Source organism: Heptranchias perlo, chromosome 6, assembly GCF_035084215.1.
Source record: "Heptranchias perlo isolate sHepPer1 chromosome 6, sHepPer1.hap1, whole genome shotgun sequence".
Lineage (NCBI taxonomy): Eukaryota > Metazoa > Chordata > Chondrichthyes > Hexanchiformes > Hexanchidae > Heptranchias > Heptranchias perlo.
Window position 1 is genome coordinate 3,711,884 of NC_090330.1, and position 26,198 is coordinate 3,738,081.

At 48.2% G+C, this 26,198-nt stretch overlaps 1 protein-coding gene across 2 annotated transcripts in view; it reads right to left on the reverse strand.

Annotated features, from left to right (window-relative positions):
* The window catches only part of LOC137322684 (solute carrier organic anion transporter family member 2B1-like), a 90,544-nt gene that overhangs the window by 16,722 nt on the left and 47,624 nt on the right, over positions 1 to 26,198 (reverse strand). For both annotated transcript variants that reach the window (XM_067985620.1, XM_067985621.1), the window contains 8 exons: positions 25,798 to 25,960; positions 24,227 to 24,457; positions 23,052 to 23,150; positions 17,179 to 17,309; positions 14,477 to 14,588; positions 9,543 to 9,707; positions 8,424 to 8,628; positions 6,552 to 6,708 (listed from right to left, as the gene is read on the reverse strand). In XM_067985620.1, the coding sequence (XP_067841721.1) occupies positions 6,552 to 6,708; positions 8,424 to 8,628; positions 9,543 to 9,707; positions 14,477 to 14,588; positions 17,179 to 17,309; positions 23,052 to 23,150; positions 24,227 to 24,457; positions 25,798 to 25,960 (1,263 nt within the window). The remainder of the gene's footprint in view (positions 1 to 6,551; positions 6,709 to 8,423; positions 8,629 to 9,542; positions 9,708 to 14,476; positions 14,589 to 17,178; positions 17,310 to 23,051; positions 23,151 to 24,226; positions 24,458 to 25,797; positions 25,961 to 26,198) is intronic.

Genomic DNA, 26,198 nt, shown 5'->3' on the forward strand with positions numbered 1-26,198 from the left:
GAGAGCAACCAGCATGACTGACGGGGTGGAGGGATTGGATTATGAGGAGCAATTTATGTAAATTGAGCATGTTTTCACCCGCAAAGACAAAGTTGAGAAGTGAGGGGTTTTGATAGAGAAGATAAGGGGAAGCTGTTTCCACTGGTGGGAGGGTCGGTAACCAGAGGACACAGATTTAAGATAATTGGCAAAAAAAGCCAGGGGGGAGATGAGGCGAAATGTTTTCACGCAGCGAGTTGTTATGATCTGGAATGCACGGCCTGAAAAGGGCGGTGGAAGCAGATTCAATAGTAACTTTCAAAAGGGAATTGGATAAATATTTGAAGGGGTAAAATTACAGGGCTATGGGGAAAGAGCTGGGGAAATGGGACTAATTGAACACCTCTTTCAAAGAGCCAACACAGGCACGATGGGCCGAATTGCCTCCTCCTACTATGATGTCTGGGTCTGTTGTAGACTAATTGATGGAGATTGATTGCTATGATTAGTCAACAACTCCATTATCGTTGTATCCTGCGAGTACCAGGATGGTAGAAGGTGAACTAGATGGACTTCGGTCTTGTTTCATCGAGCAATTCCTAAGTTCCATCCGGGCTGATTGCGTCGGGATGGTTCTATTCATTTTGAGAACAACAGGTGATAGTTTCTAGGGACCCAAACCCATGGGGGGGGGAGGGCGAGGTGGCCAGTTTGATCGGCAGCCCAACTAGCCAACCCACAGACTGGGAGAGTCAAAGGTTGAAATGGCAAACTTCCTCTGCGGATAGGAAACAAACGGGTCAGGGAATCACATGCCTTGGGGTCAATTCAGTGAGGTGTAGGAAGGGAGCCCAACCTAGTGAGAGATAGCTCGCTCATCTTAAGATAGAGCTGGTCAGATTCAGAGAAAAGGCTGACCCGTAATCTTTGGAATTCCCTACTCCAGAGGGCTGTGGATGCTCAGTCGTTGAGTATATTCAAGATTGAGATCGATGGATGTTTGGACTCTAAGGGAATCAAGGGATATGGGGATCGGGCGGGAAAGTGGAGTTGAGATAGAAGATCAGCCATGATCTGATTGAATGGCGGAGCAGGCTCGAGGGGCCGTATGGCCTACTCCTGCTCCTATTTCTTACGTTCTTATGTAAAAGTTAAAGCTAACAGGGATAGTGTGAGGTTCTTCGCTGTTCTACATGTCACGGGCAGCATTATGGAATAAGTTCAAATTCAGGACTTAGTACGCTCTTTAATAATGTGTAATCTGTAAAATCATAAAATCATAGAATCTTACAGCACAGAAGGAGGTCATTCGGCCCATCGTGCCTGTGCCAGCTCTTTGAAAGGGCTATCCAATTAGTCCCACTCCCTCACTTGTTACCCGTAGCCCTGCAAATTTCTCCCCTTCAAGTATTTATCCAATTCCCTTTTGAAAGTTACTATTGAATCTGCTTCCACCGCCCTTTCAGGCAGCGCATTCCAGATCATAACAACTCGCTGCATTAAAAAAAAATCTCCTCATTTCACCCCTGGTTCTTTTGCCAATTATCTTAAATCTGTGTCCTCTGGTTATCCCAGTAACTTATTTCACTGCCATTACCTATGAGTGAAAAGGTCCACCTGACTCTAGTTTTTAACCTTCTGTCTCCTTATGTCATCGCTACAATAAACAATTTGCCTGGATTCTCCCATCCCATTCCCTTCATAATCTTCAATCCCTCCTTTCTTTCTCTGCTTCCCTCTTCCACTGGTGAAGACTGTTTCCCCGGAGTATGGGCTCCAGGTGCTCTCCAATACCTTCCCCAGGGTGTGCTCCTTCATTGTCTGCGTCTCATCAAAGTGTCGATTAGTGACTTGACTGCGCAGCTCGATCCTCTCCTCAGTTGATGCTCACACACTGGCTCTTGCTACTAAGGCACCCTAGCTAATGCCTCTCGTTGGTATAGTGGTGAGCATCCCAGCCCGTCAGGCGGGTAGACTGGGGTTCAATTCCTTGACGGGGAGGTGTGGAACTCCTCAGGGGAGAGTCCAGAACAAGGGAGCATAACCTTAAAATTGGAGTGGAAATCTGGAACTCTCTCCCCCAAAAAGCTGTCGAGGCGGGGGGGTCAATTGAAAATGTCAAAACTGCGATTGATAGATTTTTGTTAGGCAAGGGTATTAAAGGTTACGGAACCAAGACGGGTAAATGGAGTTAAGATACAGACCAGCCATGATCTAATTAAATGGTGGAACAGGCTCAAGGGGCTGAATGGCCTCCTCCTGTTCCTGTGAGGCACAGAGATGGAATGTCGTCCCCCTAACTGGGCACAGACCTGAGTTTGGACCTTTCGGATCTGTATGGCTCAGCCACTCGCTGTTTGTACCAAATAAACAATCAGTGAAACCCTACCCAGTGAAACCCTACCCAGTCAGGTTAGCTGATTTCCTTATACAGCTCCTTTTTCTTCACTTTGATAGTTCTTGGAATTTCCTTAGAATTGATGGAGAGTTGCAAAAACAGACACTGTTGATGGTGATCCTTATGTAAAAACATACCCATCTCATTTGGAATCGTTCCATTAGATCAAGGTCAGAACGCCGATTGTCAGACTGGTTGCTAAGCCAATAATTTATCTACAAGTATGTACATATGTTGAAATTGTTCACAGTAGTTTTCCATTCTGTGGCCTCACATCATCTCAGTCAGCCCCAGGGCTTTGTTTGCAATGAATCACAAACGGTTCCCATACTTTTCTAAATTACGAGCATTGAACCGCATTGATAGGAAGATCAGACTGATAATTAGCCCAATAAAACCTGTTCCATTCAGACTTCATTGGCCTGGCCAACATTTATTGCTCAGCCAACATCACTAATTATCTGCTCATTGCTGTCTGTGGGACTTTGTTGTGCTTAAATCGGCTGCTGCATCTCCTACAACAGTGACGACATTTTAAAAATGCTTCATTGGCTGTCAATAGCTTTGGGACATCCTGAGGTTGTGGAAGGCCCCAAAGAAATGCAAGTCTTTCTTTCTTTCAATATCGTCATTGATGCTTCAATACCCAATACCACTAAAGGATCAGCGCATGTGATCTTCAGGTCTAGGCCCCCTTGGGTTGGGGGGGAGAGGGTCGGCACTGAGGTCCAAGGGGAGGTATAAATTGCACAGTTGCCTAAGATCACTCTTCGATATGCCTCAGTGGCCAGATTACAGCCGCGTTCACCCTTTTAGAAACGGTGCCTTTGTGGTTGGGAGACTTGAACCAGGTGATGGAAAGTTCAAAAACTCAAGATCTAATTGAAAGTAAGACTACCGAGAAATTCTCACGGTTAACCGGCGGACTTTATAGATGCCTGTTGTTTTGAGGACCAGGGACTCAATGCCGCCTCTATACTCCGACGGAAGACTGACTTAAAAAGGCAAGGAAGACCAGGCGGCTTCTGTTCCCTTCCCGTGATCCTTCCCGCCAGAATTCCCTTTCAGCTTTACGCCCAGGTGATGCTGAAGTTATATCCGTCAGGCTTTACGATGTCTTAAAATCTCCCATCGTTGATTTGCTACCTCTCAACCTGCACTGTGCTGAAAGGGTAGAGTTCTCGCTGGTATTTGTGGCAGAACCAAGGTATCCTTTTTATTTTAATTGATTCGCCCTCGTGATGTGGGCGTCGCTGGCAAGGCCGGCAATTATTGCCCGTCCCCACTTGCCCTGAGAAGGCGGCGGAGGGTCTTCTTTTACCACTGGTAGCGATTTGACACAACTTGTTAGGTCATTGCAGAGGGCGGTTAAGAGTCAACCACATTGGTGTGGGACTGGAGTCACATATAGGCCCAGACCGGGTAAGGACGGAAGGTTTCCTTCTCTGAAGGACATTAGTGAACCGGTCAGGTTTTTATGACAATCAATATCTACTTTGACTGGTACCAGCTTTTTATTTACAGATTTTTTTTATTAAAACTGAATTCAGATTTTCAAACTGCCCAAGGTGAGATTTGAACTCACGATTTACCTGGATTATTAATCCAGGCTCTTCTGAATACTAGTCCCGTAACTTAACCCTTACACTCCCGTACCCGAATTTCTGTAAAAGAGAGACTTGGCTTCTGATCAGATCTCTTCGAAACATATCAACGTGCTCCACATACAATGGAATAGTATTAAGTGCACTGACTGTGGTTATGTGGGCATGAGAATATTGCACCAACAGCAATGGGTTGAATGTCTGTATTGTTGGGAGTTTTTGAGCGAGGGTCTGACTGACGATAACGCAATTGTTCCATCCTTGATCTGTTGAAAACCAACCATGCGTCCATGAATTCTGCTGTGAACCCGCAAAAAACATCTTTCTCACCCGAATAATCTCAAGCCAGACTTGAAAAGTATTTCCTGCGAACCAAACCCGTCACTTTGTTACGAAAAGAACCAAACCGCTTGATTCCTGGACTGGACACAAGCAGAAATTAGTCCTCAGATGGATGACCCTTCTCTCACCCACCAGGCACCAACCTCTTTCTCCCTTCCTCACTACAACTTATGTCTCTCTCTGCCTTACTGATACTCCTCTGCTCCACGTTTCTCTGAACCTTTCTGTTACTCATAAGATCCAAATACCCTGCCCTACACGCTCTCCGTCCTCCCTGCTTCCTCACTGTGCTGAAACCAAAGGGTGCATTTCATGAAATGAGGCTCCCAGCACAGAGGCTTGCCCACCGGGAGCACGAACTGGAGGATCACATGCAGAACTTGTCAACTCCCTCAGTTCAACATTCCTCCCTCCACTAAAACAGATTAACTGCTCATTTATCTCATTTGCTGTTTATGGGACTTTTTGTGTCCAGGTTGGATTGCTTATATAACAAAAGTGAAAGCAGAAAGAAAGCATTTCTATGGCGCCTTTTAATGACCTCAGGACCTCCCAAAGCGCTTCAAAGGCAATTAAATATTTTTGAAGTGTAGTCACTGTTGTGGTGCAGGAAACGTGGCAGCCAATTTAGGGCACAGCAAGATCCCACAAACAGCGATAATGACCAGATCACCTGTTTTTAGTTAAGGGTAAACGCTGTGCAGGACACCGGGGAGAACTCCCCTGCTCTTCTTTGAAAAATGGTTTGTGGTCTTTTACATCCAGGTGAGGGAGCACACAGGGCCTTGGATAAACATCTCATCTGAAAGGCAGAGGGGTATAAATTTGCCTTGCATGGTAAGCAATGGTAAATCCGCAGCCTGTTCTGCGTTCCGCCCGATTTTGTTTTCCATTGACTTCACCATCACACGCGATGAATTTACACCCTGGTATCACCAACAGTGCAGCACTCCCTCAGCACTGCACTGGCAGTGCCAGCCTGGATTCTGTGCTCTAATCCCTGGAATGGGTCTTGAACCCACAATCTTTGACTCAGAGGCGAGAGTGCTACCCACTGAGCCACGGCTGGCGAAAGCAACTACACTTCAAAAGTAATTAATTGGCTGTGAAGCACTTTGGTGAGTCATGAGGGTGTAAAAACTGCTCTATAAAAGAGTGAAGTCTTTCTTTCTTACAAAGTACTCACCTTAAACTATGTCAAACACGAGATAAAAAGCACAAGATTAGCACCCATGTTTGAAATTTGCGAGAAGTAAGTGACATTTACCAAATAAATACCGTCACGAGTGATTGACTTTCTGTTTCTGGAGCTTAACCACCCATCCTCTCTCTCTCTCTTTCACCTTTTGTGTTGTTGGATTAAGTTTGTGCTCATCAGTGATTTCAGAGCCGGGGAAATAAATTTGTTTTTTTTTTGTCCAATCTCTATATCCAGGAATTCTGGAAGATCAAAACCAATGCATCCACTATCTCTGCAGACACCACTTTTAAAACCCTAGGATGTAGGCCATCAGGTCCAGGGGATTTTTCATCTTTCAGGAGCAGCAGCTCAGAATATTCCCCGAATCCCTGCTCATTATATTCGTACCCCAACGAGCACGAACGATTATAATAGGATAACTCGCCAAAAAAAAACACATGGTCAGAGGTGTTAACGCTGATTCAGGAAGCGTCGATAGACGTTACAACAAATATTTGATGTGGATCAGGATAAAGTGATGCCAAAAGATTTAAACATGGTGTGGAACCCAAGAGGAAGTAAATGAAAAACTAGTTTGGGAGTCAACTGTTTACCATAACTGACCTACGACCTCTGCTCTATTATGAAATAAATGACACAGATAATCCGTTCTAGGTGTTGGACAAATATCGGCCAGGACCCACCGGGAAGAACTCCCCCTGCTCTTCTTCGAAATAGTGGCCATGGGATCTTTTACACCCACCTGAGAGGGCAGAAGGGCCTTCGCTTTAACGTCTCATCCGAAAGACGGCACCTACGGCAGTGCAGCACTCCCTCGGTACCGCACCGGGAGCGTCAGCCTGGATTATGTGCTCAAGTCTCCTCAGTGGGGCTTGAACCTGCAACCTTCTGACTCACAGAGAGTGTGTGAGAGAGAGAGAGAGAAATGCTACCCTCCGAGCCAAGGCTGACACCCCCAATAGCAAATTACGTTGGTCAAATCATCTCAGTTCAGGACTCATGGATTAAAACGATCTCATGCACTTACCACAACTTTTCCATGAGCATCGAAGGAGACAGACTTACAGCCAGCATGACACGGGGAGATGAATTCAATACCATTGGTAGCACAGACTGGATTGTAGGCCTGATCGTGACAAGAACATTCCTGATTACAGCTCACTGGCTGCCCAAGGCCTGATGTGCTGGAAAGCGCAGGGAAAAAAAAAATTGTTTTAAAGCAATTTAACGAGTAATGTTTAATTATTCTTCTCCTCCATTTCAACATGTTTTTATGGATGAAATTTTCTGTTCCCAGGTCAGGTATAGACACAAAATAAATTTCCTCCCTTTCTCTTCCTCAACCATGTCTCTCAACCCGAAACCTTAGAGCAAATTACACTGCAGCGGTGTGACATTCCCCATTCCCATCATCAACCACCCCGTGGGACTATAACAAGACGACCGACCCAGTGCTAAACCAACTCTGAAATGGGATGACCCAGTCCCCAAACTCATTTCACTTTGAGCCTCTTCTACGGCCTTCAGAAAAGCAGGAAACCCTCGCTCACCCTCGGGGACCTGGGCAAGGAGTTGGTCCACACATCTGTCGTGCTCCAGGTTAAAGCTCAGAGCTTTAAATGAGCTTTTGGTGGACTGCGGGCGCGACTGCTGGTCCGTTAAGAGCTGTTGCAGGAGCCAACGGGATGGAGATACGACTCAGACGGGAGTGCGAAAACGTGGGGCGTCGCATCTGCCGTCCGTTACGCTCCCCGGCCGATACCCAGCTCCGTTGACTTTGATAGTATTGAGTATCGGGCGCGTCGTGTAATGGGCGGCCCATGAAATATCGCCCGTTTAACACGGACTCCCAAGGCAGTATTTCTAACGTGTGAGAAACCTCAATCCCAATGAATAAAAGTGCGAAGAATTAAGGTGTAATTTGGGCTCAAGTCTCTGGAGCGGGTCTTCGAACCCACAACCTTCTGACATCAGAGACAAGCAGGCTACCCACCGAGCCACAGCTGTTGGATTGGGAGTGTGGGGGTTTCGGTGTGGTAACCAAAACACAGCCCCCGCCCTCACCCTCACCACCACACACTAGGGTTGCCAACTCTACTCCCATTGGTCGCCCGACACGTCAATCCTCGCAAAGCCCCGCCTTCCCCACGGCCAAGTGGAAAGCGAGCAGTCTCCTCGTTACCCGATTGGATGATTCTTGACTCGTCAGTCAAACAGCTGTTTCCCCTCCCCCCACCCCACCCCCCCCGATCTCCAATATTTTAATAACTAATGAATGAAAATGTTCAAAGAAAATGAAACTAAAACACAAATTTTTTTTTTAAATGAGTTTTCTCCCCGAGTGTTTTTTTCTCGCGGCAGTTGTCCGGGAGATTAATCTTCAATTCCTGGAGACTCCAGGACGATCCTGAAGAGTTGTTCGACCTCTGTCATTGTCTAGGCTCACACACGGATAATGGCTGCTCAAACGATGACAGCCATCCATAGAAACAGGGCCTGGCGCAGGGGGGAGCCTGCTCCCCTCCGAGGTCAGGAAGGTCGTGGGTTTAAGTCCTACTCCAGAGAGTTGAGCACAAAATCTAGGCTGACACTCCCAGTGGCAGTGCTGCACGGGCGCTGCCCTATCGGAGGGGCAGTAACGCAGGAGCACTGCCCTATCGGAGGGGCAGTAACGCAGGAGCACTGCCCTATCGGAGGGGCAGTAACGCAGGAGCACTGCCCTATCGGAGGGGCAGTAACGCAGGAGCACTGCCCTATCGGAGGGGCAGTAACGCAGGAGCACTGCCCTATCGGAGGGGCAGTAACGCAGGAGCACTGCCCTATCGGAGGGGCTGTCTTTTGCAATCAGGAGACAGCTTTAGGGGGGAGAGCCCCCCTCTCAATGTGGGATGCGCCTTACCTTTCCAAATTATCGTAGTTGTGGTTTATTCCAGCAATCGCCTGCGTTGAGCAGCCGAGGAACAGGAGTGGTGTGGCAACACAAATGGAGACGAAGATGGACAGGATACACATGATGGCCGAGCCTTTGAGAGTTACGTTAAACCTCCTCATGATGGCTCCGCCAATTAAGATGCCAAGTACAGCTCCCGGGACGTGTACGCTCCCTTTAGTCAGAACAAAAAGGGAAGAGTTAAGATAGAGCAAAAATTAATTTTACAACAGACAACAAACAAAAAACACACACTGGGGTAAACCTTGGCCTGGGTCGGGTTTTGGCCCCTATAGTCGTCACTGTTGAAATGCAATTTGCAATTTGCGCACAGCAAGCTCCCACAAACAGCAAAGTGATATTGACCAGATCATCTGTTTTAGTGATGTTGATTGAAGGATAAATATTGGCCCCAGGACACCGGGGAGAACTCCCCTGCTCTCCTTTGAAAGAATGTCCGTGGGATCTTTTACGTCCACCTGAGAGGGTAGAGGGGGCCTCGGTCTAACGTCGCCTCCAAAAGACGGCACCTCCGACAGTGCGGCACTCGCTCAGTGCTGCACTGGGGAGTGTCACTGCCTGGATTACGGGCTCAGATCTCTGAGCCTCGACCAGGCTGACATGTAACCAGTGCAATGCGAGTGAGGTAATAGGGGGCCATTTGGAGTTTGTGAAAAGACTCCCCCCCCTGCTCCCCCTACCCCCTCCCCTCTCCCCGCTCCACCCTTCACCCCCCCCCCCCCACCCCATTCCACCTCTCCCCTCCCCACCCCACCCCTCCCCACCCCACCCCTCGCCACCTCACCCCACCCCACCTCACCCCACCCCACCCCTCGCCACCTCACCCCACCCCACCTCACCCCACCCCACCCGAGTTACAACGAAAGTACAGCACAGAAACAGGCCATTCGGCCCAACTGGTCCATGCTGGTGTTTATGCTCCACACGAGCCTCTTTCCTCCCTACTTCATCTCACCCTATCAGCATATCCTTCTTTGTCAATATTGGAAGTGGAAATAAAATAACGGGAATTCCGAGGGGACACAATCGACCTTCAGGAAAGTATCCACTTTTTCCCAATGTGCTCACCGATTAACAGGTTTGCGAAGGAGGCCGTTACAGTGAACTGCTGCTCCAGAAACTTGCTGATGAACACGATTAATCCGGACATCAAGGCCGACAGGCAGACCTGCGCTAACACCACCAGGAGGTAGACGGGGATCCTTAAAGTCCGCAGCAAGATAAAAGGAAAACCTGAGGAAAAGAAAAAATAAATCCAAGAGTTTTCCTCCTGAGCCTCTCGTGCCTTCTCGCTTTTTGTATATAAACTGTCTGCTTTAGTTGTGGGGGGGGTGGTGGTGAGGTTTCTGTCCATTTTCTCCCCCTTGGCCCTCCTGAAGGTAATGATTCAGACTCACGTCAGGGCACTGGCTGCCGTCACCGGTAGCTCTACCTTAAACATCCATCCCCCGCCCACCAGCCCAGACGGCCGATGTCGGCCGAGATACCGGGTACGGTGGTGTGTGGTGGTTACGTTACTCCCGGAGTATCCGCACCGCCAGTTTCACGCTCCCCTCGACCCCCCTCCCCGCCAGCCACCCCACCTGACCCCACCGCCGGCAAGTTGAAAAACCTACCGCAGTGTCTCTTAAACCAAGTGTGGGGGAAGGGAGGTGGGGGAGGGGTAGAGAGTGGGGTAATGGGATGGGATGTGGGAGAGTCACTATGGGAGGTCCTCAAGATTATGAAAGGGTTCGAGAGGGTAGACGTAGAGAAAATGTTTCCACTTGTGGGGGAGACCAGAACTGGGGGGCCATAAATATAAGATAGTCACTAATAAATCCAATAGGAAATTCAGGAGAAACTTCTTTACCCAGAGAGTGGTGAGAATGTGGAACTCGCTCCCACAAGGAGTAGTTGAGGTGAATAGTGTAGATACATTTAAGGGGAAGCTCAATAAACACATGAGGGAGAAAGGAATAGAAGGATATGCTGATAGGGTGAGATGAAGTAGGGAGGGAGGAGGCTCGTATGGAGCATAAACACCAGCATGGACCAGTTGGGCCGAATGGCCTGTTTCTGTGCTGTACTTTCGTTGTAACTCGGGTGGGGTGAGGTGGGGTGGGGTGAGGTGGGGTGGGGTGAGGTGGCGAGGGGTGGGGTGGGGAGGGGTGGGGTGGGGAGGGGAGAGGTGGAATGGGGTGGAATGGGGTGGGGTGGGGAGGGGTGGGATGGGGAGGGGTGGGATGGGGTGGGATGGGGTGGGGAGGGATGGGATGGGGTGGGGAGGGGTGGGGTGGGATGGGGTGGGGAGGGATGGGATGGGGTGGGGAGGGGTGGGGAGGGGAGGGGAGAGGTGGAATGGGGTGGGGTGGAATGGGGTGGGGTGGGGTGGGGAGGGGTGGGATGGGGTGGGATGGGGTGGGGTGGGGAGGGGTGGGGAGGGATGGGATGGGGTGGGGAGGGGTGAGGTGGGGTGGGGTGGGGAGGAATGGGGAGGGGTGGGGAGGGGTGAGGTGGGGTGAGGTGGGGAGGGGTGGGATGGGGTGGGGAGGGGTGGGGCAGGGTGGGCGGAGGGGGGGATGCGGTGAGATTGCGGGCGGGGATTCCTGACGCATTCCTCACCCCATCCCGTCATATTTACTTACCCACCTTCAGACCCCGGGGAAGGACACCCACCCCAACGGGGTCTAATTTGAATGGCTGTGTGGCATCCTGACGATGTCATCGAGGCGCACACCCCATTTTAACCACGGGGCCTGACTACGGCCCACATGGGCTCTGGCGCGAGGATCCGGGAGTCCCAGAAGCCCCTACCTAACTCACCGGAGACCATTTCCGTCGGCCCCCCGGGGACGGTCTGACTCTCCTCTTCTTTCGTTCCCTCCCTCCCCTCCAACTTTGGAACGACATCCAACAGCTTCAGACGGGAGTTCGAGTCGGGCGTCCGAATGTGGCCCAGGAGGTAAAATCTCCCCGGCCTCACGCTCCGGGGGTGTGGGGGGGGGGGGAACGGAGGGTGCTCAGGCCCTGCCCCCACCCCCCACCCCCCGAGTAAAAAAATAAAATCGGACCTCAGATTTTCTCAAGGGGGAGACCCCGAGAAAAGTCCCATCAATTTGGACCCATCAACATACGGATTTCATGTATTTATGCTCTTTCCCCCCCCCCTCCAAGTGAAGGAGTATTTTGTACATCGGCCGCTTAAAGCCCAAAGCTCGTGTCACTACTTGTTTTCACATGTAATGGGCTTTCTTGCCTTATCAGCAACTTGGGGCCTGTGGCAGCTTGTCTGAAGCGGTCGCTGACTATTGCCAGGAACAGAAGCAAACAACCTCAGGTTATCTGATGAAAGAGGATTCTATTCCCAAGAGCGTGAGCTCGCTGACCTACACTGGCTCCCGCTCCAGCAATGCCTCGAATTTAAAAATCTCATCTAACATCCCTCCATGGCCTCGCCCCACCCCTCCCTATCTCTGTAACCTCCTCCAGCCCCTACAACCCTCCCAGAATTCTAGCATCTCGCGCACCCCCGATTTCCATCGCTCCACCATTGGCGGCCGTGCCTTCAGCTGCCCGGGCCCTAAGCTCTGGAATTCCCTCCCTAAACCTCTCCGCCTCTCCCTCCTTCTTAAAACCTACATCTTTGGCCAAGTCTGTCTTAATATCTCCGTAAGCGACTCGGTGTCAAATTTTGTTTGATGATCGCTCCTGTGAAGCATTTTACTACGTTAAAGGTGCTATATGAATGCAAGATGTTGGTGCGTTCAGGGTGTGTGGCAGGAGGCGCACAGGGTGTGTGAGATATATATATATATATGGGACCTGAGATTATCTAACTCTTGAGTTAATCAGTGCGAAGCAACTGCAGACAATCTTTGGACGCCACTCAGCTGCCAGCTGGCAAAAACACAGAAACTGGAACAAACAAAAGTAGTGAATGTTGACTAAGTTAATCTCACCAGACATAGTCAGCCAACAATCTCTCCCCGAGGCCAAACATTGTGAAACGCACACGAGGAATGAGGCACATCACTCTGAAAGTGATGACCCCTGTACCCCCATTCCTTTCTAACACACCATTACTTCCATTGCTGGGGCTGTTCCTCAACCTTGCTTCTCGATCTATTAATGTTATGTAACAAAATATAATAAACGTTATATGTTCCTAATTATGGGGGAGTTTCGATACAATAAATAAGGCAAAACTTTTTCCACTGGCAGGAGGGTTGATAATCAAAAGACACAGATTTTAAATAATTGGCAAAAAAAAACCAGGGAGGAGATGAGGGGAAATGTTTTTTTTACACAGCGAGTTGTTACGATCTGGAATGCACTGCCTGAAAGGGCGGTGGAAGCAGATTCAATAGTAACTTTCAAAAGGGAATTGGATAAATACTTGAAAAGGAAACAATTTGCAGGGCTACGGGGAAAGGGCAAAGAGGGACTAATTGGACAGCTCTTTCAAAGAGCCGGCACAGGCACGATGGGCCAAATGGCCTCCTTCTCTGCAGTAAGATTTTGTGATTCTGTAACAGATGTCCTGCATTGCTTAGAAAGGTGCAACAGCAGAAAAATTTTAAACTGAACAAGGACAGCCGATCGATGGCGGCACGATGGAGTGACAGATCTTCATCCCTCCACGGCCTCGCCCCCTCCCTATCTCTGTAACCTCCTCCAGCCCTACGACCCTCCCAGATCTCTGCGTTCCTCCACTTCTGGCCTCTCGCGCACCCCCGATTTCCATCGCTCCACCATTGGCGGCCGTGCCTTCAGCCGCCTGGGCCCTAAGCTCTGGAATTCCCTCCCTAAACCTCTCCGCCTCTCTCTCCTCCTTAAAACCTACTTCTTTGACCAAGTCGGTCCTAATATCTCCGTAAGTGACTCGGCATTAAATTTTGTTTGATAACCGCTCCTGTGAAGTGCCTTGGGTTATTTTACTACATTAAAGGTGCTATATTTTGCCACTTGATCACACCAGGAGTGTTTTTTTTATAAAGTGAGCTGTCCCTTTAAGGTGCGAGAGGAGATAGATGTCTGTCACAACAAAAATTTACCCCGCCCCGCCACGCATTCCCCTGACCCCCCCAGCAACAAGCTCCCAAGTTTAATGCAGGAAGCCCATCAAAGCTATCTATATGAGGCACTGTTGACCTGGTGAATTTGCCAGGTCTGTATCAGGTGGGTGGTCCCTGGTTAATTTAACACCAGCGAACCAGCCAGGATGAATGTCAATAAGGCAGTTTGGTCATGGGCAAACAAAAACAACTTGCATTTATACAGCGCCTTTAATGTAGTAAAACATCCCAAGGCGCTTCATAGGAGCGATTGTCAAACAAAATTTGACACCGAGCCACATAAGGAGATATTAGGACAGGTGACCAAAAGCTTGGTCAAAGAGGTAGGTTTTAAGGATCCTCTTAAAGGGGGAGAGAGAGAGGCGGAGAGGTTTAGGGAGGGAATTCCAGAGCTTAGGGCCGAGGTGGCTGAAGGCACGGCCGCCAATGGTGGAGCGATTAAAATCAGGGGTGCGCGAGAGGCCAGAATTGGAGGAGCGCAGAGATCTCGGAGGGTTGTCGGGCTGGAGGAGGTTACAGAGACTGGGAGGGGGGCGAGGCCATGGAGGGATATGAACACAAGGATGAGAATTTTAAAATGGAGGGTGTTCTCGGACCGGGAGCCAACGTAGGTCAGCGAGCACAGGGGGTGATGGGTGAACGGGACTTGGTGCGAGTTAGGATGCGGGCAGCAGAGTTTTGGGTGAGCTCAAGTTTAGAGAGGGTGGAAGGTGGGCGGCCGACCATAGTTATAGCATAGTAACATAGACCCCGGGGAATTTGAATGCATTATCCCCAGAGTGAAAAATTTGCAGGGCTATGGGGAAAGAGCAGGGCAATGATACTAATTGGAAAGCTCTTTCAAAGAGCCGGCACAGGCATGATGGGCTGAACAGCCTCCTTCTGTGCTGTAGGATTCTATGGGACCATACCCAATAGACCAGTGGGAGACGCTGAGGAACGTACTCTTAAGGAACTGCAGCAGTGACAGGTTCTGCAATAGGTCCTCTTGTTGTTTGGATTTTAATTTGTTTGGTTGTTTTTCCGATTTGCCTTCACTTTTGTTTTCATCGGAGTCCTGGAAAAAACAGAGAACAAGCGTTACAATCAGTCGCATCGATGGTTACTCCTCTGGATTCAACTTCTTCGACAGCACCTCCCAAACCCGCGACCTCTACCTCCCAGAAGGACAAGGGCAGCAGGCGCATGGGAACAACACCACCTGCACGTTCCCCTCCCAGTCACACACCGTCCCGACTTGGAAATATATCGCCGTTCCTTCATTGTCGCTGGGTCAAAATCCTGGAACTCCCTTCCTAACAGCACTGTGGGAGAACCTTCACCACACGGACTGCAGCGGTTCAAGAAGGCGGCTCACCACCACCTTCTCAAGGGGCAATAAATGCCGGCCTCGCCAGCGAGGCCCGCATCCCGGGAATCAAAAATTGAAAGGTTTGCCCTAAATCCAACAGTGCTATTTCCGCCCACTTGTCGATTTCAGTTTGATTTCAGAAATATTGGCTGGTCAGCCAGCGTTAACTGGCAAGGCAGGGCGGTGCTTAAATAGATTCACTCCCTCCCGTAAAACGGCAACGCAATTCCCGCATTTATGCCGGGGCCGATGCGCTCCAGGGTTGATCCCTCCGGAGTATGCTGGGCCAGCACTGGAGGGCATCTAATTACCATGGGGTCAGCAGGTGCCTGTGCCATTGTAGGTCGAACTTGAGCGCTCCCTGTCCCAAGCTGCTAATCCGGCCTCTTTTGCCAGGTCCTCGGGAGGCGAGGGAGGTCGGTGTTGACCCTTAACATCCTTCACTCGGAGAACCACCTAAATTTGGGGACGCGTTAACCCAAGAATATTGGGCGTCTAAGTTTTCAGGGAGGAGGTGATGAGTCCAGCCCATCTCCCTGGCCTGGATCTCTCCCCCAACCCCCGCCATGTTGGTCCTCACTTCAGCCCTTCGAAAGGCTGGTCGGGCTCAATGTACCAGCCTCCGAAGTTCTACCTGGATCTCCCTCCAAACCTGGTGGGACCGAGGACGTGTACTCCCAGTCCGGAATACCGACGCACAGGACCTTCTCCCGGACTGCTGTGGGCCTGCGGGAATGGCGGGGGGAAAGTCCGAAGACAGCCACCTCCCCCGTACAGGATAGGCGGACGCGCTCAGGGCCTCCTGGTCACAGCTCTCCAGCCGCGGCCTGGAGGCCTCGATCTCAGCAGCCCGGAGCGGCCTGCAGCTGGACACAGCTTTCTCCAGCATTTTTTGAAGGCCCCACCCAGCCAGGAGGTTTGTGGAGCGGGTTGTGGGGGGGTTGTTGGGGTGGTGGCGAGAGGGGAGAGCTCGGGCCTGGAGTTCTCTCCCAGGCCATGCAGAGGATCACAATGGGGCAGCTGCTTTCTCTCGGGCACAGCGCACTTCCCGCGGAATGCTGTTCGAGAAGCCATGCTGCGTGAGATAGTGTCCTGCGACCACCTGGTTCTACGGACTCCATTTTGGGGTTAATAAGAAAGTTTCTGCGGAAACTGGTGAAATCAAGGAGTGCCTGGAACTTGACCAAAATCAAGTCAGATCTTCAAGGCCCTTCATGATACAAGCTGTTTGCTTGTTCTGGCAGATAAACCTTATCTGTCTCACAACCGCATCATACTTGTTCTGTAGACGCAGTTAGACAGGCAGTCCACGAGTGAAGGCCGTGGAGCATTCACCTTCGAGACAGTGAATCTTTGGAATGCTGAGCTGAGGGAAGTTGATACAAACTAAGGGGAAATGTCCTGGAAGAGGCACAATGCAAACGCCTGGAGCGGAGGGTAGCATACCATTGTAACACGCAGTTCGGGAGATCCAGGAGAGGGGGTCGGGGGGGGTTGGGGGTGGAGATTGAGGGATGACCACCCTGCCACTGAGCTCAGCAACCGTAACTCGAGGTCTCCTGCGGCCTTCACATCATCGCAGGTCTTGTCTCTGAGCATCGTTTCCTTGAACAAGTCTATAAGCGAAAGACTCTGCAGCTAGAATGCTCAGTCCTGGCACAGAGGCACCAGCTCCAAGTTTGTCTCTCAAGCATAACCCAACAAGTGGATGCTTGAGTGGTGAACACTGATTCATCGAATTCCTTCAAGCGAGAGCTGGACTGGATTCTGGCTGGGGCGGAGATCACCTGGTACAAGAGTTAGGTCTCCTGCGATATAAATCAGGGCCAATGTGATCGCCTGGACTAGTCGCGATCGCCTAAAAAAAGGGGCCGCAGAGGAATTTTCCAGATTTTTCCCCCTAATTGGCCTGGATTTATCTCTGTCTTTTTGCCTCTCCGAGGAGATTCCATGGCTCTGGGTGGGTGGGGAGCGTTTGTATTGTGGTGCACAAGGCATCACAGATCTGTGGGATAGGTTAGGTGGACCAGTGGGTCTTTCCCTGTCCGTCACTTTCGTATGTATGAAAATCACCCCATGAGGTTGGGGTTTAAGGCACCTTATTGGGGAATTGTACCAATATAGCCCATGGGGTTCCATGGTGTGTCTCAGTGTGGTTTTACCGGAGACGGGAGCTTGTGAGGCACGAGTTCTAGTTTACAATCGTGACGGTTCTCACTTAAAAATAAACTCCACAAAATGTCACTCGTTGAGAGGGACCATTCCTTCAGATTCACACCTCTGCCCATGCACCTACCTCCTTGGGCATCTCTCTTGGGAAGAAAAAGTAGGGGATGGAGAACAGTGCAACGCAGCTGGCCGCTATGAGAAATCCCAGCCACCAGGCGCCCACCCAACGCGGGTCCCCGAATTCCAAAGCAATCTCCTCTGTAACAGAGAGAATCCAAATAAATATCAGGCCAAGTAAAATTACAAAGTACAAAGTAGAATACCAAAAAAAAAGGGCTTCCCAATGGGGCCAGCTGGCAGATACATCATCCAGGGTTGTTTGGAGCCAAACAGGCCAGAAAGGCTGATCGCTGGTCTGTGCCGAGTTAATTCATCTCACTTGGGGACTGTAACGGGGGGGGTCATTACAGTGGGCCTCAGTGTCCCTTGGACAAGGGAGTGGCCTGGGTTTCCTGCTGCTGATCCCCAGCCAGTGACACCTGCTGGAACGTGTGGGCAGGATGAGGGTTTGCTCTGATGCCCCCAACATTTCAGGAGACTGCCGACACTCATTAAACGGTCGTGGGAAGGTTAGTACGAGCCTCGTCTCTGGGAGAGCAAGGGGAAGAGAACTGGAAAGTCGTCATTCCATAAAAAGACATTACACCAAGGACACCCTCGAGTCTGCCCTCTCAGACGGACCGAAAAGATCCCAAGGTGCCTTTCAAAGAAGAGCAGGGGAGTTCTCCCCTGTGTCCTGCCTGGCATTTATCCCTCAATCATCACCTAAAACAGATTATCTGGTCTTTATCTCGCTGTTGTTTGTGGGATCTTGCTGTGCGCAAATTGGCTGCCGTGTTTCAGACATTACAACAGTGACTACACTTCAAAAAGTATTTCTTTGGCTGTAAAGCACTTTGGAACGAGCTGAGGTCATGAAAGATGCTATATAAATGCAAGTTCTTTCGTTCTTTCGATATAAAAAAGGATTACAGAGCCTACGCCCTCCCTGAAACCATTCACTGATGGAATTCAAGGCTTATTCCATTCATGAAACAAGCCAGTGACTGGCTGACCCAACACTGCCACAACCACTAAGGATAGAATCAAAAGGCAGATTAATCTGACTAGCTGACTTTAGAAACGCTTCCTTCAATTTTTCTCTCTCTCTTCCTCCTCTTTAATTAACAGTTAGACAATAAGACCATAAGAGATAGGAGCAGGAGTAGGCCATTCGGCCCCTCGAGCCTGCTCCACCATTTAATGAGATCATGATTTTTACCTCAACTCCACTTTCCCGCCCTTTCCCCATATCCTTTGATTCCCTTGCTGATCAAAAATTTGTCTAACTCAGCCTTGAATGTATTCAATTTTACAACACCAAGTTATAGTCCAGCAATTTTATTTTAAATTCACAAGCTTTCGGAGATTTTCTCCTTCCTCAGGTAAATGTTTCAAGATCTTGAAACATTTACCTGAGGAAGGAGAAAATCTCCGAAAGCTTGTGAATTTAAAATAAAATTGCTGGACTATAACTTGGTGTTGTAAAATTGTTTACAATTGTCAACCCCAGTCCATCACCGGCATCTCCACATCTTGAATGTATTCAGTGACTCAGCCTCCACAGCTTTTTGGGGTAAAGAATTCCAAAGATTCACGACCCTCTGGGAGATGAAATTCCTCCTCATTTCCATCTTAAATGGGCGAGCCCTTATTCTGAGACTATGCCCCCTAGTTTTAGATTCCCCCATGAGGGGTAACATCCTCTCAGCATCTACCCTATCGAGTCCCCTCAGAATCTGGTATGTTTCAATAAGATCTCCTCTCCTTCTTCTAAACTCCAATGAGTATAAACCCAACCTGTTCAATCTTTCCTCATAAGACAACCCTTCCATACCCGGAATCAACCTAGTGAACCTTCTCTGAACTGCCTCCAATGCAAGTATGTCCTTCCTTAAATAAGGGCACCAGAACTGTACGCAGTACTCCAGGTGTGGTCTCACCAGCACCCTGTACAGTTGTAGCATGACTTCCCTGCTTTTATACTCCATCCCCCTAGAAATAAAGGCCAATATTCCGTTTGCCTTCCAGATTACCTGCTGCACCTGTATGTTGACTTTTTGTGTTTCATGTACGAGGACACCCAGATCCCTCTGTACTGCAGCATTTTGTAGTATTTCTCCATTCAAATAATATTTTGCTTTTTTATTTTTCCTCCCAAAGTGGATGACTTCACATTTTCCCACATTATATTCCATTTGCCAAATTTTTGCCCATTCACTTAACCTGTCAATATCCCTTTGCAGACACTTTGTGTCCTCATCGCAACTTGCTTTACCACCTATCTTTGTATCATCAGCAAATTTGGCCACAAGACACTCTGTTCCTTCATCCAAGTCATTGATATATATTGTAAATAGTTGAGGCCCCAGCACTGAGCCCTGCGGCACCCCACTAGTTACAGACAGCCATTTTGAAAATGACCCTTTTATCCCGACTCTTTGTTTTCTGTTAGTTAGCCAATCCTCTATCCATGCCAGTATATATTACCCCCAACACCATGAGGTCTTATCTTGTGCAGTAATCTTTTATGTGGCACCTTATCGAATGCCTTTTGGAAATCCAAATATACTGCATCCATTGGTTCCCCTTTATCCACCCTGCCCGTTACTTCCTCAAAGAACTCTAATGTATTTGTCAGACATGATTTCCCCTTCATAAAACCATGTCAACTCTCCTTGATTGTATTATGAGTCTTCAAATGTCCTGCTACTACTTCCTTAATAATGGATTCTAGCATTTTCCCAATGACAGATGTTAGGCTGACTGGTCTATAGTTACCTGCTTTCTGTCTCACTCCCATCTTGAACAGGGAGTTTGCGGTTTTCCAATTCACCGGGAACTTTCCGGAATTTAGTGAATTCTGGAAGATTGCAACCAATGCATCCACTATCTCTGCAACCACTTCCTTTAAGACCCTCGGATGCAAGCCATCAGGTCTAGGGGACTTGTCAGAATTTAGACCCATTAGTTTACCTAGTACTTTTTCTCTCGTGATAGTGATTGTTTTTAGTTCCTCCCTCCCTTTTGCCCCTTGATTTTCTACTATTATTGGTATGTTATTAGTGTCTTCTACTGTGAAGACAGATACAAAATATCTGTTCAATTCCTCTGCCATTTCCTTGTTTTCCATTATTATTTCCCCAGTCTCATCCTCTAAGGGACCAATGTTTACTTTAGCTACCCTCTTCCTTTTTATATATTTGTAGAAGCTTTTACTGTCAGTTTTTATATTTTTTGCTAGTTTACTCTCAATTTATTTTCTCCCTCTTTATTATTCTTTTAGTCATCCTTTGCTGGTTTTTAAAGTTTTCCCAATCTTCGGGCTTACCAGTAATCTTTGCCATGTTGTATGCTTTTTCTTTTAACCTGATACCATCCTTGACTTCATTAGTTAGCCATGGTTGGTTCACCCTTTTTGTGGAGTCTTTCCTCCTCACAGGGATATATTTTTGTTGTGAGTCATAAAATATCTTTTTAAATGTTTGCCACTATTTATCCACCATTATACCATCTAATCTGTTTACCCAGTCCACTTTAGCAAATTCCACCCTCATTCCTTTATAATTGCCCTTATTTAAGTTTAATACAGTAGTTTCAGACCCAAGATCCTCACTCTCAAACTGGATGTGAAATTCGATCATGTTATGATCACTGCTTCCCAAGGGATCCTTTACTTTGAGATCATTAATTAATCCTGTTTCGTTACCCATTACCAGATCCAAAATGGCCTGTTCCCTGACGTATTGGTCTAAGAAACAGTCCCTAATACACTCTATGAACTCCTCCTCAGGGCTATTTTTGCCAATTTGATTTGTCCAATCTATGTCAAAGTTAAAATCACCCATGATTATTGCATTACCTTTTTTACAAGCCCCCCTTATTTCCTGATATATATTTTGCCCAACAGTGTAGCTACTGTTAGGGGGACTAGATACTACTCCCGCCAGTGATTTCTTTCCCTTGCTATTTCTTACCTCCACCCAAATTGATTCGACATCTTGATCTTCTGAGCCAAGATCATTTCTCACTATTATACCAATTTCATCCTTTATTAACAGAGCTACCCCACCACCTCTACCTTTTTTCCTATCCTTCCAAAATGTTAAATAACCCTGAATATTTAGCTCCCGAGCTTGGTCACCTTGCAACCACGTCTCTGTAATGGCCACGAGATCAAACCCATTTGTTTCCATTTGTGCCGTCGATTCATCTATCTTATCACGAATGCTGCGAGCATTCAGATAAAAAACCTTTAATTTTGTCTTTTTACCATTCTTTCCTACCCCGGCCCCATTTGCTAGTGCACTCTTATGTTTGTACGCTCTGTCCCTTCCTGACACACTCTGTTTATCATTACCCCCATCACTTTCCTGTACTACTTCATTGTCTTTTCTCTTTATCAATCGAAACTTCGCCCCACCTGAGCCCTCCCCCACCTCTATTTAATTTAAAGCCTTCTCTACAGCCCTTGCTATTCGGTTTGCCAGAACACTGGTCCCAGCATGGTTCAGGTGAAGCCCATCCCAACGGAACAGCTCCCTCTTTCCCCAGTACTGGTGCCAGTGCCCCATGAATCAAAACCCACTTCTCCCACACCAATCTTTGAGCCACGCATTCATCTCTCTGATCTGATTTACCCTGTGCCAATTTGCTCGTGGCTCAGGTAATAATCTGGAGATTATCACTTTTGTGGTTCTGCTTTTTAATTTAGTCCCTAGCTGCTCAAACTCCCTCAGCAGAACCTCTTTCTTCGTCCTGCCTATGTTGTTGGTACCTACGTGGACCACGACAACTGGATCCTTCCCCTCCCACTCCAAGTTTCTCTCCAGCCCTGAGGAGATGTCCTTAACCCTGACACCGGGTAGGCAACACAGCCTTTGGGACTCTCGCTCTTGGCTGCAGAGAACAGTGTCTATCCCTCTAACTATACTGTCGCCTACTACAACCACATTCCTTTTAACTCCCCCCACTTGAATGGCCCCCTGAACCACAGTGCCTTGGCCAGTTTGCTCATCCTCCCTGCAGTCCCTGCACTCGTCCACAAGGGCTGCAAGAACCTCGTATCTATTGGACAATTGCAGAGGCTGAGGCTCCTGCAGTGCTCCCTCCTGGATCCCTGTACCTGCCTCAGTTGAAGGAAAGGTCCCACAAACCTATAATGCACTCTGTCATGAGGGTGCTGGACACTGACACTGCAATGGTGGTGGGCTCAAAAATTCCCTTCAAATACCCGGGGCTAAAAGGGTTAAATTATAAGGACAGGTTGCATTGACAAGGCTCGTGATCCCTCGAGTTTAGAGCATTGAGGGGCGATCTAATTGAGGTGTTTAAGATGATTAAAGGAGTTGATAGTTTCAGGTGCGATAGAGAGAAACTATTTCCTCTGGTGGGGGGAGTCCGGAACAAGGGGGCATAACCTTAAAATTAGAGCCAGGCCGTTCAGGGGTGATGTCAGGAAGCACTTCTTCACACAAAGGGGAGTGCAAATCTGGAACTCTCTCCCCCAAAAAAGCTTTTGAGGCTGGGGGTCAATTGAAAATTTCAATACTGAGATTGATAGATTTTTGATAGGCGAGGGTATTAATGGTTACGGAACTGAGGCGGGTAGATGGAGTTAAGATACAGATCAGCCATGATCTAATTGAATGACGAAACAGGCTCGAGGGGCTGAATGGCCTCCTCCTGTTCCTAGATTGCTACTCCCTTGACAATACACTGGGGGTAATTTTAACTTCGGTTGATGGTGTAAATCGGGCGATGTCGAATTTGCCACCCAGTAAACACCACCCTGATTTTCCTTTGCGTTGAAGTCAATGGGCGGCCAATTCGATGTCGCCCGTTTTTGCATCATTGCCCACGGTATGCGGGGGGGCAGCAGCTTCCGACTGAAACACTTACCCGATGATAGTTTATCGACGTCAACATAGAAGCGGAGAACAGCGGACCCCAACATGAAACCAAACCCTGGGCCGAGAACGCTAACCGCAAACAAAATCCCTACAGAAGAAAAACACAACAGTCAGGGGGTGAAACCGGCCGTCTTTCACCAAAAGAGACAAACAGATGAGTTTTGTTTCTTTAAATATTGATAAATCATGGTGAAGGGCTAGGGTCTAGACAGCACACAACCCCCAAAGACTGAAAAGAGTAAGAGAGAAAGCAAGATATGTCAGGAAGTGACGATTGGCTGGTGTTAAGCTTGGATTCTAAAGACTGTAGAAGAGAGATTTTAAAACCCTAAACTTGGTTGTTAATTTTATCCATGTGATTTATATCAATTCGTGTTAATTGTATTCAATGGTGGGTATCAATTGGGAACTCTTATATCCATGTATCAGAGAGCTGTGGTTGTGGGTAATGTGGATCTCTGTAAATAAAGGCTTGGAAGCAACTGAAGACCAGGCTCGAGGGTTCTATCCTTCACCACCGGGCTGTCCAGCTTATAACATTGGCGTCTGCTTCTTTGCTGCCTTGATTTATCCCATTGTCTCTCAAATTCTTTCAGCCTTAGATTGAGGCTCAGTGTCAGCCGTGGCTCAGTGGGCAACACCCCCGCCTCTGAGTCAGAAGGTCGTGGGTTCTAGCCCCACTCCAGAGACTAGAATCCATAATCCAGGCTGACACTCCCAGTGCAGTGCTGAGGGAGTGCTGCACTGTCGGAGGTACCATCTTTTGGATGAGACGTTAAACCGAGGCTCCGTCTGCCCTCTCAGTTGGACGTAAAAGATCCTGTGGCACTATTTTGAAGAAGAGCAGGGGAGTTCTCCCCGGTGTCCTGGCCAATATTTATCCCTCAACCTGCATCAAAAGCAGATGATCTGATTATTACCTCATTGCTGTTTGTGGGATCTTGCTGTGCATAAATTGGCCGCCGCGTTTCCTACATTACAACAGTGACTACACTTCAAAAGTACTTAATTGGCTGTAAAGCGCTTTGGGACGTCCTGAGGTGGTGAAAGACTTTCTATAAACACAAATCTTCCTTTCTTCACAGAATGGAGAACTCTGGGCCCAAATATCTTCATCCTCAACCCAATGAGAACATGGGAGGAATGATTGCTTTCTTTACGTACCAAGATACAAGGGCGAGTTCCTGTCACTGGCAAAATCATCAACATAGGAGATCCCGAAAGGCTGAATGGGGACACCGCCAATTCCCAGCAGGAGCTGTCCAACTACCAGCAAGGAAAGCATTTTGTGATCGCTGTTGGTGTTGTCTGCGCTGCAGCTCTCACTGTTTAGATCCTGTGCTGAACTTGTCATTTGGCAGATGTCCGAGGTATTGTCAACATTCATGTTGTTATCTGCAAGAAAATAATCCAGCTTTATTGAATTAAAATATGTAATGGTAGAATTTTGAGTTTGTGCTGCTGGCGAACACTTAGACTCACAGCACGAGAGAGGCCATTCGGCCCATCGTGCCTATGCCGGCTCTTTAAAGAGCTGTCCAATTAGTCCCACTCCCCCTGCTCTTTCCCTGTAGTCCTGCAAATCTTTCCTGTTCAAGTTTATATCCGATTGACTTTTGAAAGTTACTATTGAATCTGCTTCCATCGCCCATTCAGCCAGTGCATTCCAGATCATAACAACTCGCTGCGTAAAAAAACTTCTCCTCATCTCCCCTCTGGTTCTTTTGCCAATTATCTTAAATCTGTGTCCTTGGTTACCGACCCTCCTGCCACTGGAAACATTCAAAACCCTTTATAATTTTGAACACCTCGATTAAATCTCCCTTAACCGTCTCTGCTCCAACCCCAGCTTCTCCAGTCTCTCCATGTAACCGAAGTCTCTCATCTCTGGTACCATTCTGATAAATCTCCACTGCCTCTGCAAGGCCTTGACATCCTTCCTAAAGTGCGGTACCCAGAATTGGACACAATCCTCCAACCGAGGCCTAAGCAGTGTTTTATAAAAGTTTCACAATGACGTCCTTGCTTTGTCCACTGAACACACCCACTGGCAAATCGCAGGTGCGTTGCCCACAATTTTTCACCCACAATGAGGGTAAAATTCAAGGGTGGCCAGCTAACCCGAACTCAAAAACCCTACCCTTAAAACTCGTGTCTGATGGTCTACTTCAATCTATTTCTGTTCGTGTTATAGAAACAATATAGAGGCACTGGAGAGGGTGCAAAATAGATTCACAAGGATGATACCAGAACTGATTGGATCTACTTAAAGATTATGAAAGGGTTTGATAGAGTAGGTGTTGAGATGTTTCCACTTGTGGGGGAGTCCAAAACTAGAGGTCATAAGTATAAAATAGTCGCTAATAAATCCAATAGGGAATTCAGGAGAAACTTCTTTACCCAGAGAGTGGTGAGAATGTGGAACTCGCTCCCACAAGGAGTAGTTGAGGCGAATAGTATAGATACATTTAAGGAGAAGCTAGATAAGCACGTGAGGGAGAAAGGAATAGAAGGATATGCTGATTGGGTGAGATGAAGTAGGGAGGAAGGGGGCTCGTGTGGAGCATAAACACCAGCATAGACCAGTTGGGCCGAATGGCCTGTTTCTGTGCTGTACTTTTGTTGTAACTCAATGTCCAGTGAGTCCTTTGTTTTATTTTTACAGGAAAAAGTGCCCAGCGACCATCTCCCACTGGCTCCTCCCTAATAAAGGTTTCAAGGGAGGAAATACTCACTTGTCGTGATGTGATCGTACTCGTAAAGCTCCATAACGAAGTGAGGAATTGCCATCAAGAACGCAGCGACACTCACCACGATACCTCCACATCCAATTAAACGAGGTCGATGAACTCGACTGCCAAAGTAACTGACAAACACTATAAACACGGTGCTCCCAATCTGAAATGACAGCATTAGCAGAAGCATCTCTATAGGGCATCTGTGTGAAGCATGAGTATCATACGAGCCAACCAAAAACAACGGGCGGGAAAAGACCAACTGGTCCATCGACTTATGATGATCTGGAATGTGCTGCCTGAAAGGGCGGTGGAAGCAGATTCAATAATAGCTTTCAAAAGGGAATTGGATAAATACATAGAAGGGGAGAGAGTTTGCAGGGCTATTGGATGAGCGAGAT